The sequence below is a fragment of the Sturnira hondurensis genome, unplaced genomic scaffold (assembly GCF_014824575.4).
Source record: "Sturnira hondurensis isolate 20B ecotype Veracruz unplaced genomic scaffold, ASM1482457v3 Scaffold0005252, whole genome shotgun sequence".
NCBI classification, from domain to species: Eukaryota; Metazoa; Chordata; class Mammalia; order Chiroptera; family Phyllostomidae; genus Sturnira; species Sturnira hondurensis.
Window position 1 is genome coordinate 663,582 of NW_028077883.1, and position 17,505 is coordinate 681,086.

General features: G+C 40.1%; 1 protein-coding gene across 4 annotated transcripts in view; it reads right to left on the bottom strand.

The window, feature by feature from the left end:
• Positions 1–5,642: 5,642 nt before the first annotated feature.
• SCIN (scinderin) overlaps positions 5,643–17,505 on the bottom strand; it is a 77,554-nt gene continuing 65,691 nt past the window's right edge. For all 4 annotated transcript variants that reach the window (XM_037046378.1, XM_037046377.1, XM_037046376.1 and 1 more), the window contains 6 exons: positions 15,613–15,783; positions 11,529–11,706; positions 11,151–11,272; positions 8,488–8,565; positions 6,848–6,908; positions 5,643–6,458 (listed from right to left, as the gene is read on the bottom strand). In XM_037046378.1, the coding sequence (XP_036902273.1) occupies positions 6,331–6,458; positions 6,848–6,908; positions 8,488–8,565; positions 11,151–11,272; positions 11,529–11,706; positions 15,613–15,783 (738 nt within the window). In that variant the 3' untranslated portion in view covers positions 5,643–6,330. The remainder of the gene's footprint in view (positions 6,459–6,847; positions 6,909–8,487; positions 8,566–11,150; positions 11,273–11,528; positions 11,707–15,612; positions 15,784–17,505) is intronic.

Consider the following 17,505-nt stretch of genomic DNA (forward strand, 5'->3'; position numbering starts at 1 on the left):
TTTTCATTAACATGGACAAAGAGTTCCTTCTATTATGCTGTTTGGATGGGCATATCTCTGAAGGTTTTTTTTTTTAATTTCTTAATTTTTGTTTTAATCAGGCAAAGCACTGTTTTAAAGAACTTGAAGAGATATAAATAGCCAACTTCCATCATTAATGCTTTAAAATAAAAATATATTTCTAGATAAACAGAAAATAAATCTTATGCTGTTGATGTGTAGAAATTTTTTTTCACAGACTATTCACTGCTTCAAATTTTATTTGAGGCCAGGATAAGACACACACATGGCTTTTGAGTGAGAGGGATGTTTTGCCAGGTAACAATTGCTGTGTCTGACGAGAGTTTTTGAAAATACAGTTGGCTCTTGAACAACACTGGTTTGAAATGTGTGGGTCCAATATACATGGATTCCCCCTGCCCCCTGTTAAATATTCCAATACATTCAGGCCTTAGTATCCATGGGTTTCACATTAGCTGATTCAACCAACTGCATACCAAAAAACCACTATTTTTGCATTCCCAACCACAGATTCCCAACCTTGTAACAAAAATTCTTGGGGGGAAGGTGAGTGTGGTGGTGGGTTTGGCACCCCTAATCCTCACATTATTCAAGGGTCAGCTCTAGTACAGATATACCTGAGGCATTGCAGGTTTAGTTCCAGATCAAAGCAGTAAAGCAAGTATTGTGATACAATGAGTCATAATCTTTTTGCTGGAAGGGACTTGCTTTTAGTTTGAAAAAAAAGAAAAAGAAATACCTGTGCGGTGCAATGAAGTGAAGCACAATTAAGCAAGAGATGGCTGGATAAGAATGCTCCCTGGCTCGTGAAGGGAGTGGGCATCACGAGCTGTAGAGAGCTGTATCTGATCTGCAACAGGCTCTAGTGGGCCTCTAGCCTTGCTACATATTATAATCACCTGGGAGCACTCAAAGACAATTAATGACCAGATCACTTCCACCAACAGTACTTACTTCTTCCTTTCCAATTTTCAGGCCTTTTAGTTCTTTCTCTTACCTTCCTGAAGTGGTTCTCCACAGCGAGCAAGTTTGCTTCCTTCTCCCCTCAGGCATATTTGGAAATGTCTGGAGACGTTTTTGATTGTTACAACTGGACATGGGCGGTAGGAAGAGAAGAGTGCTACTGGTACCTTGTGAGCAGAGGCCAGAAATGCCACCCAGCAGTTCATATTGCATAGGGCAAACAAGAACTTGTCAAAATGTCAACAGGGCCAAGGTTGAGAAACCTTGCCTCAATAGGCTTGCTAAGATTTCCAGTAAAATATGAAAGAGATGAGAACAAACATCTTACCCTGTTCCAGATTTTAGTAGCAAAAATTTGGTCTTCGTTTCAATACGATGTCAGCAGTTTTTATTGTATCTCTGAAGATCAAGGAATTTCTATTCTAGTCCTAGTTTTCTGTGAGTTTTATTATGGATGTTATTGATGTTCACATTGTTTTGCCTTTTAAGCTGCTAATATGGAGATTTCTTGATCAATTTTTAAATGTTAAAGTGAATTTCTAGGGTAAAACCCCTTTAATTTTTATGTATTGTTGGATACAATTTGATAAAATTTTAAGATTTTTACATCGGTGTTTTGAGGAATACTGATATGTACAATAGTTTTCTGTTCTTACAATCTTTTTGTTTCATTTTGATCGGAGTAATACTGGCCTCAGACATGAGTCTAGAAGTTTTCTATTATCTGGAAGAGATTGTATAGAATTTGGTTTTATTGCTTAAATGTTTGATAGAAGTCACCAGTAAAGCTCAGCTAGGCCTAGACTTTTCTTTCAGGTGTTTAACTGTGAATTCGATTTCTTGAATATGTATTTACATTGCTACTTAGGTTACCTATTTCTTCCTGAATTATCTTTAGTAGTTTGTCTCCCAACAATAGGAAATATGCCAAATGTATAAGCATAAAATTGGTTTTTATTTTATTTTTAGTGCCCATAGGTTCTGTGATGATACCCTCATTTTGTTCCTGATATTAGCAATATTCCCCCCCCCTTTTTAAAATTAGTCTGTATCAGTCATTCATTGCCTTGCCTCTCTCTGTTTTCTCTGGATTTACTTTGCTCTTCTTACAGTTTTAGGTAAAAACTCATATCACTGACTTGAGGTCTTCCTATTTAGTTGTGTTAGGATTTAATGCTATAAATCTCTTGTTAAGCACTAAGTTTGCTGTTTCCCACACATTTTTTGGTGTGCTATTTTACATTTTCATTGAGATAAAAAAAATATTTTCTAATTTCCTTTGTGGTTTCTCCTTTTATCCAAATGTTTGGGAATTGGCCAAATACCTCTACTATTGATTTCTTGTTTAATTCATTGTGGTTGGAAAACATAGTTTGTATCATTTCAATACTTTAAATTTACTGAGATCAGTTTTATGGCCCAGAATATTTTCTCTCAGTGAATATTTTAAGAGCCTTAAAAAATCAAATATTTACATTTATTTTAGCCCTCTGAATATCCTGCCTAATATATGTTATTTTGAAGCCAATTCTCTAGTTGTCTTGAAAAACAAAGCAAACAAACAATAGCTAAGACAATAAAACAGTTCACTTGGGTTCTTTTTTTTTTTTTTGCTCAACTTAATATCATAATCTGATTGCTTATTTGAAATTCCTGAGATGTGCTACTTCTGACTATAATATTTCTGATTTGCATTTGGTTTTCCTGGATTCGCTAAATTTTGTTGTTTTATAGCTACTAATTTCACACAAAAATGAGTGTTTGATCTTATTTGAAGCAAGGAAAGGTCTGTAAACACTCATAGCTGAGGATTCAATATATTGATATTTTTGTTTTTTTCATCCAAAAATCTTTGAGGAAAATCAAAGAGAAGAGAGAAATCTAATTTTATTTAAATATCTTGTTTAGTTATTTTTAGTGAGAGGGGAAGGGTGGGAGTAAGAGAGGGTGAGAAACACTCATGTGACAGAGCAACATTGATCAAATGCCTCTGTTGTGCACCTGGACTGGGGACTGAACGTAACACACAAGCATGTGCTCTGACCAGAGATTGAACACGTGATCTTCTGCCTTGTGGGACAACACCCAACCAACTGAGCCGCACCGGTCACAGTGAGAAATCTAATGTTTCATGTTAAAAATGAATAAGCATTAGCTATAGCCCTCCAAAATAGAAATTTTATTATGAAACTTTTGTATTAATTGGCTATATGCCACCACATTCCAGAAAACCAAAAGACTAATTTCTATGCAGGTTTACATATAACTTGAGTTTTAAGACTACACATGCTATAGGACAATGGCCCATCTATAATCCACCAAGTGCCATTAGTATAAAAAAGCTGTGGTACATTTACACAATGGACTACTGCATAACGGGAGGAGGAGGAGGAGGAGGAGGAGGAGGAGGAGGAGGAGGAGGAGGAGGAGGAGGAGGAGGAGGAGGAGGAACTCTTACCTTTTGGGAGAGCATGGATGGACCTGGAGACTATTGTGCTAAGTGAAATAAGCCAGTCAGTGAAAGAAAAATACCATATGATCTCACTTATATGTGGAATCTAATGAACAAAATTAACTAACAAACAAAATAGAATCAGAGGCATGGATTCATAGAAGAGATCAATAGCTGTTAGAGGGGTGGGGGTGGGGACTGGTTGAAAGAAGGTCAAGGGATTACCCAAGGACATGGACAACTGTGTGGGGATGGCCTGAGTGGGGGCAGGGGGAGACTAGGTAGAGGTGGGCAAAGAGGAAAAAGTGGGGACAACCAAAGTAGCATAAAAAATAAAATATAATTGAAAAAAGAAGTGGACTGGTTCCCCTCCCCACTGTACTGGTTTTCAATGTGTTCTGGGTGTTTCTTCAAGATATATCAGCTTTGGGTGTGAAATTAAAGCAGCAGCTCCCTAACTTCCCCTTTGCAGGAAACGTTTACAAATCTTTCACCCTCTCTCCACCCACTGCCCTTCAGTAGGGTTCCTAAGTCTTCTTGATATAGCAGACACACTTGCTGGTAATTTTGGTGATCACGCACTGCTTCAGCAGAGCAGTGCTGCTCAGGAGCTACATCCTCCCATATTGATTGTGCTAATGCCGTGGCCCTCTCCTCCCATGTCCACATCGCTGAGTACTTATAGTTGGGATCTGGGAAAGGGGTCTTTTCACAGCCCAGGCTTGAAACAGCAGTTCTGCTCTAATCTAGTATGGTGAGGAGAGAGCCCCGAAGAATCTCCCTGCTCCTTCATGATGTCAGTCCCAGTACATCAGGCACACTCCCACTTCCAAGCCCTTGTGCTTGGTATTTCTTCTGCCTGGATAGGATCACAAGGATCACTCCCTCCCCTTGACAATAATCTGATTACCTGCCTAACAAGCACTTCCCTAACAACCCTGTTGATATTGTACTTCACCTCCTTCTTCACCTAGCAGTTTCTGTTCCCATTCCCTGTACTTTTTTCCTTCATAGAACTTTCAATGTTTTATATGTGAAATTACTGATTTTTTCTTAGTCTCCTTTCCAGAACATAAAGTTTATAACACTTGGGATTTTGTCTGTTACATTCACATCAAATCCAAAGTTCCTAAAATAGCACCCATCACCAAGTAGATGCCTAATAAATATTTACTGAACGAATGAGCAGTCCTTGGAAGTGTAGCTTCTCACTGCTGCCCTTACCACCCACCCAAGCCCCAAGCCCCCACAAGACCATTCATATTTAGGCCACAGTGGAACTGGGCCCACTTCCCCATGCCAGGACCTAGTCTGAAACACATACACCCTGCATTTTCCCGGAGGGAGGTGAGAATTCCCTAGATCACCCCCAGCCCAGGTTTCGCATTCCATAGAAGGGTAGCTTCCCTGCCTCACTCAGCTGTCTCCTGACCTACTGCCAAATTTGGTTTCTACTTTATTGGAGCTCCATCTTCTGCCCCAACCCTTGTTCTCTGGGGCTGTTAAATTACTTAAATAAGGAGGCCGTTAGATGGAGATGTTGTGATGCTGTGGAGGCCTGCGTTAGCAAACTGAAATCCAAGTTTGTAAATGCCTCAAGTTACAAAAATCAAAACCTAAGGACAATCATTCATGAACAACCAACTAGACTATAGGCTATAGCCAATCAGTAGTTTCTTTGCTTGGTTTCCCATTTTATCTATAGATGCCACACTTTGAACTCCTACTGGTTTGGCGTTGCCTAATTTCAACTGATTTTTGGTCAAATAAACTTTTAGAACTTTTAATATACCGCAGTTTATCTTTTAACAGGACTCAGATTTCATATGTACTATATAATACATATCTTTCATAAATATGTAACCATGGAAAGGTCATCAAATTTTTTTAAGGATTTCATTTACTTATTTTTAGAGAGGTGAAGGGGAGGGGAGGAGAAAGAGAGGGAGAGAAACATCAATGTGTGGTTGCCTCTCATGTGCCTGCTACTTGGGGACCTGGCCCACAACCCAGGAATGTGCCCTAGACTGGGAATCGAACTGGGGACCCTTTGATTTGGAGGTTGGCACTCAATCCACTGAGCCATATCAGACAGAGCAGGTTGTCTGATTTTGACATTTAAGTTTATTTATGCATAAACGTATTTAATCTTTAATCATCTGATTAACTCACATATCACATTTGAACAAAATGTCACAACAAAAAAACCTTTTAAAAAGATATATTTTAATGATGAAAGCATTAGTGAAATTTTTGTACATTTTTGGTGATGTTAAACATGTACTGTCAAATATTAGTATCTCTAAGTGGATTAGAACACAAATCATTTTGTCATGAAAGAGCCATGCTATTAATGGCTTTTAAAGAGGCAAAAAAGGTGAAGTTTCTCTTAGAAAATGACCCCAAAGAGCCACTGGTATCAAAGTCACATTGGCTAAAGAAGGAAAACAAGTTTTTAAAGCCACCTTAACAAAACTTTAGTGCAAATATATTATTCTTTTGAACACAACACAGAGAGAGGAGGATAACCTCTGAAACATTATGGCTGTCTTCTCTGGCATGTTAAGGAACAAGTTTGGCCAGTGGCTCCTGAATAATAAAATTTCCTGGCAAAGTCCCCTAGCTTGGCATAGCTTTTCATCTATAAAAGGTAATATAAAAAGGTATAGATCAGTTGCAAGCAGACCTAATAATGGTCCATAACAGAAGTGCAGTTTAGGTTATTTTAAAATATTAACATAAGAAAATCCAGTTTAAAAAAGAATTTCAAACCCAAACCAGGCATTTAAAAATTACCCAGACAACTTAGGTTCATTTCCTAAAATCCCACAAACAAAACCCCCCTTTTAACCCTCCAAACAGTGTGTGTGTGTTTTTTTCCTACAAAAGTCAGTTTAGTACTTGCTGGAATCCCACCCCAGAAACCAGCCTGTGAATGTGGGTGGCTCATAGCCCTGTTTTATGATGATAATCGGCGTCCTCCTATCTCTTCCAGAAGGGTCTGTCTCAAGGTACATTTTGGCTAAAAAGTACAAAGACATAAATTTCATTAGTTTTAAGCAGCCAAAGAATGAAAAGTTTCCAACAAAGGTAATAAATTAAATCCTCCTTGCCCCAAAGTAGCCAAATACTGTTTCATAGGAACAATTACTTATAGATTTCTCTCATCAACTACAGAAGGTCCCATGAGAGTTTCATTATTGCTTGAAAAAAATCCAAACTTTATGGAATTCTATTTATGGCATAATTATTCTTATGTTTTCAATAACAAAAAAATGTGCCGAAGCCCAGCATTATCCAAAAGGAATTAAAAAATAATCTAGATTACAACAGTTATGGAGGTTTTACTATTTCTGTAACAAAAAATGTAAGTGAATTAAAATTTTTCAGGATAATTGATAACTAGCTTACCAGACTTCAGAGATTCTGTCTTCTCAACTTCATTGGCATCTTTGCCAATCCAAATAAAAATCTGAAAAATGAGACAATGATGATGCCTACTGTTTGGGGAGTATGGAGCTGGGCCATGTGCAAAGTTCTTCCTACAGGTTGCTCAGTTAAACTTCACAACAACCCAGGAGTTAGAAATAGGGACACAGCCATGTGGAGAAGTTCAACCACTTTGCCAAAGTCTACACTTACTAGGAGACACCGAAACTTACATCCTGACAAGTTGCACCTCAGGTTTCACATTCGGATAGTCTGTGTTTATATAACATTGTCTAGTTCATAAAGGGAACTTTCTCAAAAACAACTTATTGACTGTGGTTTTTTTTTGCACCCTCCCCTGGGGTGTTTAAAACCATCATTATTTCTATATTTTACAGGAGGTATGCTCTCAGCTTGTTTGTAGGCACGCCACGAATCAGAGACTGATGAACCTCTGACTGAAGCTTAGTCCCATAGTACCACATCCTCCAACAATTTGGTAAGAGTGCTATAACCTTTAGTATTTAAATACTGAGGTTTTACATAAACTGCTTTCATTATCTATTCTGTGTGTATCCTTCTCCTTTTGAAATATGTAGGTCGGGTACTTCAGCGCTGCAAAATTCTCTTGAATGACCTTATATGTAAATCACGTTAAAGTCACTTGTTGGCAGAGACATTTTGGTCAAACTGCTGTGGATTGTGTTCTAATTCACACTGAAAGGGCTGAAATATTGGCTTGCAGGGTGTAGAACAAACTATAATGTAATAGCAAGATAATGTACATAAAATGTGTGAGGTATAATTGGCACATAACTTTATATGAGTTCCAGGTGTGTAAGACAAGAGTTTGCTATCGTACCTGCCGTGAAGTGATCACCACCACAGTGAGTCTAGTTAACAAGAACGAAGGGGTCATAGAACTGAACAACTTAGCAACTAACAGCAGACCTACAAATGACAATAGCTTTGGTTGACTCTAAGATTAGACCAAATTCAGATACGCAAATATTTTGTAATTGTTCTATGTCATTTAGTTTCTAACATATTTATTTTCCCCTTTTATAACTGTTAATTTGCAATAGTAAATGGAGGTTAAAAAAAACAATGGTCAGATGTGCCATGTTAAATCACTATTAATTTTCTCCAAAATAAACATACTTTACTTTGCAGATTCAAAACTATTCTGTTTCTTCCCTAGGGGAAGAATCTCCTATGACCTCTTGTCAAATTTCAAGAGAAATTTTGCATATTTGTCTCCCCCATGGCATTGTACCCCAATATACCCATTTATTTTATTTACTAATGCATTTATTAGTTAAATGAATATATAAATGTATGAGCAAGTTAGGAGATGGAGTGAATTTTACAAATAATTGAAAAATAGAAGGTTTTTTTTGCCTAAATTTATATAGCCAAAGACCGTAACCATGAAATTATTTTTACATTAAGACATTAACTTGCTACATGCATCACTATGATGTTTTGCCGAAATTGTCTTTTTAAAATGTGTTCTAAATCCATAGGTCCATTTATTATTAGACTTGACACTTCTCAAAGCAGATTTTGTCAGCTCCCAGCTGCAAGTGCACACTCTGGTTATGAACAAAATACAAGGTTACCTGCTCCCAGGCATCTAGTAACATGACATCATCTTCTGCTAAATCATCCTGGGTGAACTCTCCTGGAACCTCTTCAATCTGAAAGGTATAAAAACTTTATGACCAAATGGTAAAGTAGTAATTTTTCTAATATATAGACAAGTCACTTCACAGATTTATGATGCCTTCCTAAAGCCTCTACAGGCATGTGTGGGGAAAAAGTGGGGAGGGATCTATTCTGTGGACAGTAACGACACAAGGTGATCTGCTCCTACATTCCTAACTGGGCAGGCCATGGTGGGTAGTCACGTCCCAGGCTTATAACTTCTTTAGTTAGAGGTTTTCAGCCTGTCCTGTCCACTGTTCTTGTGCATCTGGGTTAAGACACCTTTGAAATGCCAGAAGTAATACTCCTGGAAGGAGGTATTGAAGAGGAGAGCACAGAATCTTATTACCTATCCTGTAATGCAATCCCCACTTGCTCCCTCCCGCCTCCCTGTAACCTTCCTCATGCTCCCTCCTTAATTTCAAATGCATGAAAGAAGCTGCAAAACTGTTATTCCAGGAGCATTTGAGATCTGCTTCTGGCATATGTTGTCAGTTTTGGCTCAAATAAACTCATAAAAATTCTCTACAGGTTTGGACATTTCTTATATCAACACATCTGAGTTTATGGTCTGGGTATTAAATTCTCTTTCTTTTTGTCGGTCAAAGTTATTTTCTTAAAGTCAATACATATGGTCATTTTATAAATCAACAATTTTTAATAAGATAAAATTATAATGATATCCCATGTGCAAAGTTTTATTATTTTTATTTTAAGTGGGTTGAATTGTGTTCTCTGTAGTGAATATTAAAGGGTAAAGCAGAGAAGGTCAGTTTAACACACCCAGTACTAATGAGTATGTATTAAAGTTCAATATTTTTAAAGAACTCTGGATAAAACCTTCCTGCTCCTTAGGAAGGTGTGGTAGATTGGATTACAGTGCCCAGTTCTTCATTCCTTCCCTTTGCCATGTGACTTTGCAGTGCAGTTGAGTTGGTAGAGCTGACTGTGACCTTGGCCATGTCATATAAGCCAATGTGACTCAGCAGGGACCCTCCTGTGCCCTTGGGGTCTGCCATGGGAAAGGCAGGCATGAACCCAACCTGCAGCCATAGCAGAACCTCCCAGCTGTGCTCAGCCTCCACAAACCAGGTCCTAGGCAATCCGCTGCTCTCTGAGTATGGCAATACATACATCTGCTGTATGGGTGGGTACTGAGATCGTTAACAACACACACACACATGAAAAGCTAACCATTTACAGAGGACAATGAATTTGTTTACATTATCTTTTTACAGAATATTTACTAATCATATAAACATTTTAAAAAGCAAAAACCTAGATATTACTTACTTTGTGCCACTTACTTTGTACTGTTCTAATCCTTTATATACAACAACTAATTTAACATTCAAAACCACCCTATGAAAAAGATTCTAGCATTAGTTCCATTTAACAGATGAGAAAACTACAGCACAGAGATGGCAGGTAACCAGCTTACAGTCACACAGACAGCAAATAATATATCACCAAGTAAGTAATATCTCACAGGCAGACTGGCTCTCAAAGCTGTACTTTTTACAGTAATATAAGCAAATAATACTAATAAAAAATTACATGAGCATATGCTGAAAAAGAAGTTGTTTGGATGCAACATCGAATAACAATCAAAAGAGTAAAATAACAAATTGTTCTGATGACAAGTTTATAAAATACAGTGGCATCTTGAAAAGTAGGTGAGCAATTACGGTGGCCAACAATGAAATATTTATCACAATCTACTATTTAAATCTTTAATTTTAGGTCAAATCACTTATAAACATCCAGTGTGCTTTGCACCTAAGCAGTTTCTACTTCAAAGCATTTTATTTCTAGCAAGCATGTACCTGAGAAAATACTTAAAAAATTTTCAAGTGTGTGTTGAGAAATAAAACATGTATTCACCAGGAAGTGGTGACGAAATCTTTAGATCAAGTTTTACATAGTAAAAGAACTTGTTCTTTAAACAAAAAGTTAATACAAGAGCCTTGCCTGGCAAACAGAGAAAGACATTTTCTGGTTAACCTGAGATGCTGGGCTGCAGCTCAGAATATTCCAAGAGCTCAGCGTAAAATCACTCTTGGACACAGATACTTTTACTTCCAAATACCTGGAATTAAGAGCCTGAGAATGACTCTAAAATAAAACATTCCTCCTGATTTCATTTAATTTGCAGGTGCATATGTAGCTTTCGGTGATTTTGGCCAATGAATCTAGTATTTCTGTAATATATTTTATTCAGTCAGGATGGCGAAACTTTTTATTCCCCTTGGAAGTTGAAGGGTAACATTTACGTCATTTGATCAGAAACCGCTCTTGCCGGCACAGGAAATGTCAAGTTATTCAATTAGCAAATCCAACCACACAAGTGCCGACACCGGTGCAAGGTAGCTGGTATTTTTAAGAGCAGCTTGATTTATATAGTACGTTACAGCAGTCCTGTGCTTTCACGTCCATAACATCATCGATTCTTAAAACTACGCTGCGGCGAGGTAAGAGCACCCCCCTACGGTTTGCAGGGGGGTGGAGACTGAGAATCAGAGCATAATGGGGCTGGAACGTGTCAGGCCGACACTGGAAAGTCTAGCCAGGCCCTTACCACGAATCTTCCGCTTTTGTTAGAGCAGGCGTACAGCCGAGGCGGGTGGTCTTCAGCCTGGGTCTCCAGCAGGGGAGAGGTCTGGTAGTGGGTTTTCCCTCCAAGGGAATTCCAAAACTCCTCTGTGGGAGACACACTGCGTTACCCGATGCATTTTCAGATATTACTAACAAATAATATCTTACCTTGACTTTAATGTTAAGAAATTATTTAAATAGGGAAGGTGCCATCACCCACTTTGGCAGCTAATGAATTTTAACCCCCACCCGCCATAACCTTTACAAAGTGACTATTTATGGACAGAATAAATTATACTATGAGCAATCACACCAAAGGTAAGTTCGTTCTGGTTAGTGGCCCAGACCCCACAGTACGCACCCGGTTCCGTTCCTTCCTGAATCCTTGTGGTTTTGCACTGGAGCACACTGGCCACGTGCTCCGCTCCCCTCTCCTCCTCTTGGCTCGCACCTTTTCCTATCCAGGTGTAGCCATTATTTTGTGGCAGTTTCAGGACAAAAACGTCATTGGAATTCAAGGAATCTGCCTCAACATCTACCTGCAGTATGAAGAAAAATAACAATGATCCAAACTCATTCTGCCCCTTCAATAAACACACCAGAGAAACTGTGACTGCGACACCTCACCCATGGCCTCCTGCGCGATCCCAGGGAGCTAATTCAGGGCAGCACATGGACGCCCCCTGGCGTTAAGGACACTGGAGCAGGGGCACTTGGGCCTGTGTCAGTTTCACTCCCCACCATCCACAGACAGGAGCACAAGGCTCGAAGAATAAAATTAACCAAACCGAAGTGATAAGTAGCAAAGATAATATTTAGAGAAATCATAAAAACTAGGATGGGCTATTATCGAAAAAAAGGGAATAATATTTACAAAGGACCTACATGAAGCAAAGGTATTCATTTTTCCCCCTGCTACACAAAAGAAAAGGTTTATCAGATAACCAAAGGGACACCTACAAATCACAAAACTGGGATTGGAGTCTAATGTAAGCAAAGAAACAATAATACAGTTTCACTGACAGTGCTCCGGGCTCTGATAAATCATTGCTTAAATGATAAAAGACTGTTTGTAGTGGATTAAAAACAGCACTGACATACCCCTTCCTTTCAACCAAGAAGCCAGGGACACTGTCCAGGACCAGGCAGGTGAACACAGCACTGCCCCACGTGGACTCCCATGTGGAAGGGACCCCGAGGGCCTGGATCTGGCAGGAGAGTGAGGCTAAAGGTGGAACCTCTGGGCAGGGTCAGGCATGTTCAGAGGCTCAGGCTTGGCAGTGAGCCTGAGGGTCTAGGATGGGCTTGTGTCTTTGTGTCTAGGACCCCGTGATTTCGTGACTGTGTCAGTGTCTGTGAGAACCTCTATCTGGCTATGTGGTTGTGTCACTGTGACAGCATGTGTACCATTTTGTGCATGACTGTGGGACTCAGTGTCAGGAGTGACAATAGGGAGATGAAGCATGAGTAAGCAAGATCGAGATGAAGTAGCTTGAGGGAGGAAGAAAGTGGGAATGTGTTGTTCTTGAGGCCAGGCGAAGAAAGTGTTCCAAGGAGCTGGTTATCAGTGCTGCCAAATGGTGCTGCTTGGCCAGCCACACCAAGGTGCCCGATGAAAGCATCAGCTATGTGTAGAGTTGGATTCCACCAGGTCGTGAGGCCCTGTCCCCAGAGAGAACGGTATAGGAGGAAGGGATGGCCACTGGAAACATTGAAGAGGGGTTGGTAACATCCAGGGATGTAGTTATCCTCCTCTTTCAGGGGGAACGAGGTCTCCTGGACCAAGCTCAAAGGCATCTATCAGATGTGATGACAGAGAATTCCAGACACCAGGACTTCCGATTCTAATCTCAATGTCTCATTGGCACAGAGGAAAGAGCTTGGTTGATGGACATAGGGGGTGACAAGAGGCCCATGTCCAGGCTGGTGTGGGGTCAGGGAAGTAGTTCTAAAGTGTAGCCTCCCCAGAGATGAAAACAGAAAGCCCTATAAACATTGATGTCCACGAGTGCATTTCAGAAAGCCTAAGGATGGGCAGGCATCCCAGTTCCCAGTTTGAGGCACTGGGAACTAAAGCAGCTCTATCACACGCAGGCTGTGACTGTGTCTCCTAAGTAAGTGTCCACGGGGAAGAGGCAAGGAAGCTGCGATTCTCACGGACTCTTCCATCATAGAGCAACTGAGGGTGCCCTAGATGAGAGCTTAGCTGTCTTTTAATTTGATGGATTAAAAAATAAAGAGTCATAATTGAACATGAGAGTCCACGCACAGAGTACTCTGGTTGAGATCAATACCCACGATGGCATTTAAACTGTGTAACTGAGTGAGGAGAGCCAAGACGGAGCCTCGGAGCACTCAAGTGCTTAGAGGACCAGCAGAGGAAGGCGCGCCCAGCAAAACTGCCCTTAGAAGAGCGGCCTTGAGCTTTGGAAAAAATCCTGTAATTGTGATATTTCAGAAGGCCAGTGGTAAAAAAAAAATCAAACAATAACAACAAAAGACTGTGTTTCAAGAACACAGGGAAGGGAGACTGTCAAAATGCCAGTGGGAGGTAAGACAAGTGAGATCCGAGAGGGCAGATGGAATGGCGGGAATGCGTGTCTGAGGGGAGTGGCTTTAGAAAGGGCTTTGGGAAGCAGAGACAGCAAGTGAAGACGACCGTCTTGAGGATTTGTGGTTGGAAGGGGGCAGAGGAAGGACGTCATGGAGAGAGTCAGGGTCAAGACACGGTTTTTAAACAAAGGATGGGAGTCTCTTAAAGGCGTGTTTTTCTTATAAAATAAGTGACTCAGGACAGAAGAATAAATTAATAATACAAAAGAGAGAGAAGTTTATTGCCTGCAATAACGAGGAACTGGAGGAGGGGTAATGTGGGACAGAGAAAAATCCAGAGAAGCTCCTAGGAGGTTCAAGGTCAGGGATCCTGGACAGAGGTGGCAGTGAGGTGGAGGTGGGGTATTTGGCCTTAAATAGAAGTCCTATTTTATTTCTTTATGTAATAAATATGCATTAAATTATTCACCAATATATACTTTATACAAACAATATTATTTATTTTTAACTTATGGGTAAGAATAGATTAATATTAAAGTTTAAAATAATGTAGAATGTATATAAATAACTACTATAGAATATTATTCAATATAAAGGTATTAACTGTTTAAATGTATTTCATAAGACAGGTGGGGAGAATATACAGATGCAGACAAGCTGGTGAAATTGGAAGGGAGTAGAGGTGATTCTTGTGTGAACTCTGATTCCATGGCCCACAGAGAGCAGGGACATTGGAGATTTGGAGAGAGAAGGGGACCTGCAGGGTGTGGTGCATGCAAAGGGTTTGAGGATTCAGGTCTGAGACTCAGATTGGCTAAAAAATGCATTCTGAAGTGAAGTGGGCCATGCTTGTCTGAGATCAGATGTCTGAAACAGCTGCCCGAGGAGCTCTACGTAGTTATTGCCCTCTGCAGACGTGGTCTCCAGCCATGTGGGCGTGAGAGAAGAGGGGGCAAGGACAAGAGTGGATGAGCGAAGCCAGAGTGATGGGGTCAGCCGGGCCTGTCTGAAGCCATCGAAGGCTAAGAGGGGAAGGCCTGGCTGCTTAGTAGACGGCAGCACAGGGGCATTGGGGTAAAGCACAATTGCTACTTGAGGGGGCTGTACAGGAATCTGTACCCTGAGAGAACAGTAGAGCATGAAGGGGGGGTGGCTTAGCGGTGAGGTTGCAGGTGGAGAGACGCTATGACTTTACCTGGTTTTAAGGGCTCGGCTGAATGACTTGCACAAAAGAAAGGTTGGCAGGTGGGCCGCCGTTTGAGGATAGAGAGGGTGTGAAGGGCAGTTTTAGGTTGCTTTGGGAGACTTGAATTTCAAGAGTGACTGAGGCGACCAGCGTACAAGGTGATGGATCATCCTAGAGGTCAAAGCACTAGCCATTTAAAAACTTGCACCTGCTGCCCTAGCCCAAACCTGAAGGTCTCCTTGTCTAGTGACATTGTGATATGGGATATGACTTCTTTCACAGCTGCTGCCAGACAGCGTGTTTGGCTGGTGGAGTGATGGTCTGGCCCAATGCAGTACAACCTGTTTCCCACATTCATTACACGTAGACAGATAGGGGCTTCCCTCTCCAATTCCCTGGAGTGGTCACCTGATCGGCACCCACATCCATCTTCCCCCCGGCCTCCCAAGATAGCACGTAAGCTGCCACATGCCTTTGACAGCATGATTTGTTACATTATTCTTCAATTTCATTTGTTTTGGTATAATGTGGTTGAAAAATGTGAGAGGCCTGGTATCTGCAGTTAACTTTTTATTCAATTCTCCTGCCTTTAGTATTTTTACTGCGAGCACTGGGGATGCTATAAACATGCAAGGAGTTTAATTGCCAACTTTTTAAAGACTGTTTGCTGAGGGCTCAGGTCCTTTTATGGAATGCATGACATTACCTCCACAATTCTGGTGATAGATGCCAGGTTTCTTCGAACTTGAAAGAGGCGGGTAGGGGCAGCAGGCACCTGACCTCCTTTCTTTGATGTTCCATTCTTGTAAATAATGAGTGGCTTGTCTTTGAACAGACTCAGCAGGTGAGCAGGTTCTTTGCCCTGGGAGACTCGAATCTGGGGGAGGGGAGAGAGAAGAAAGAAAATGAAGGGTGCCTTGAAGAGAAGGCAGCATTTCCCAATGTGTTTCCATGTTTCTTTTTGAAAATAAAATAAGCCGCAATATTAAGAGATGGCTGAATAATGATGAACAGAAGATGCAGATTAATAATAATCAAGCACAGTTTTGTCACTGACTTAAGAATCAATTGTTATCCCAGACCCTGCGCTCCCAACCAGTTTTTCTCAGGGGGACCATCGTCATACTGGCCACTTTCTGCTTCCAGAAAGAAGAAAAATAAAGTAAGGAGCTCATCTATACCTCCAAAAGAGAAAAAACAAAGTGCTACTGTATGCCATCTTTCATGAAAACTGCTTTTTTCAAGAGTACCCACACCTGACAGATGTTTAGGGATATGCTTGTTTTTCACATATTTTGTATCTTGTTCAGGTTAAGAGAAGTGCATTTAAATGCTTCCACAAACATGACAACACAAAGCATACCAATTGTTCTCACATCCCCACAACGAAGGTGAAAAATAATTTAATAGCCATCTGGGGATAGATAAATGATTTCTATCCAAACATCAGAAACTGACAAAAATAAACAGACTACACTTTCTATTTTTAAACTTAACTTTAGAAATGGTAACAATAGATTTGCCTACTATAAGCTCTTGAAAAAAAATACATTATAGACCTGACCAGGTAGCTCAGTTAGTTAGAACATCTTCTCAATATGCCAAGGTTGCAGGTTTGATCCTCAGTCACGGGGTGTGTGAGAATCAACCAATGAATACGCAAGTAAGTGCCACAAAAAATCAATGCCTTTCTCTCACTCCAAAATCAAGTTAAACAAAACATTATAAAGACTGCAGGATAAGGAAATGTAAGAACATGGGAAATTATTTAATTTCACCTATTAACACTAGATATTGCAGTAGAAGTGTATTTCCTATTTCTTTCATAAACTATTGATACATTTCAAAAGAATTTTATTTATTTTTAGAGAGAGGAAAAGGGAGAAAGAACGAGAAGCACAGAAACATCAATGATGACTTCCCTCTCATGAGCCCCCTACCAGGGACCTGGCCCACAACCCAGGCCTGTGCCCCAATGGGGCATCGAACCAACAACCTTTCAGTTTGTTGATCGATGTTCAACCCACTGAGCCACACACATCGAGGCTTGATGTATTTTTTTTAAAAAACATAATGTTCAAATTTTGTGCTGGTCCCATATTTTTGTCAATTATTCAGCCCTATGCTAAAATTCAATTCTCACCTACTGTAGTGTGTCTTTTTCTAGAAGCCAAATTAAGGGGAATGCTGATGCATATACTATTGTAGGGAGGCCTAGGATCATTGCCAATAACAAACTTCACAGTTATCCCTCAGTGAGTAAACATTCAAACAAGTGAGTAGCAAATTATAAAAACGTCTTCTGAGTCTCAGTCCCAAAGCTTGGGATGAGATTAGCTAGGTGTTACTTGTTGCTTAGCACTTTCCATGACACTGAGACTTAAAAGAAAAAAGATTCAGACACTTTCTACCTGTGAAATAAGAATAAGAGAGAAAAGGTAAGCTGAAAATTTTTCAGTAATGTGACTACACAGAATGTTTAAAACAGTAATAAAAGACTTCAGTTGTTTGTGCATTTTTATAAATTACTGCCACCTAGTGGTCAAACTAAATATTACCACTTCATTGTGAAGATTCAACTGGCTAACAAGGGAAATTC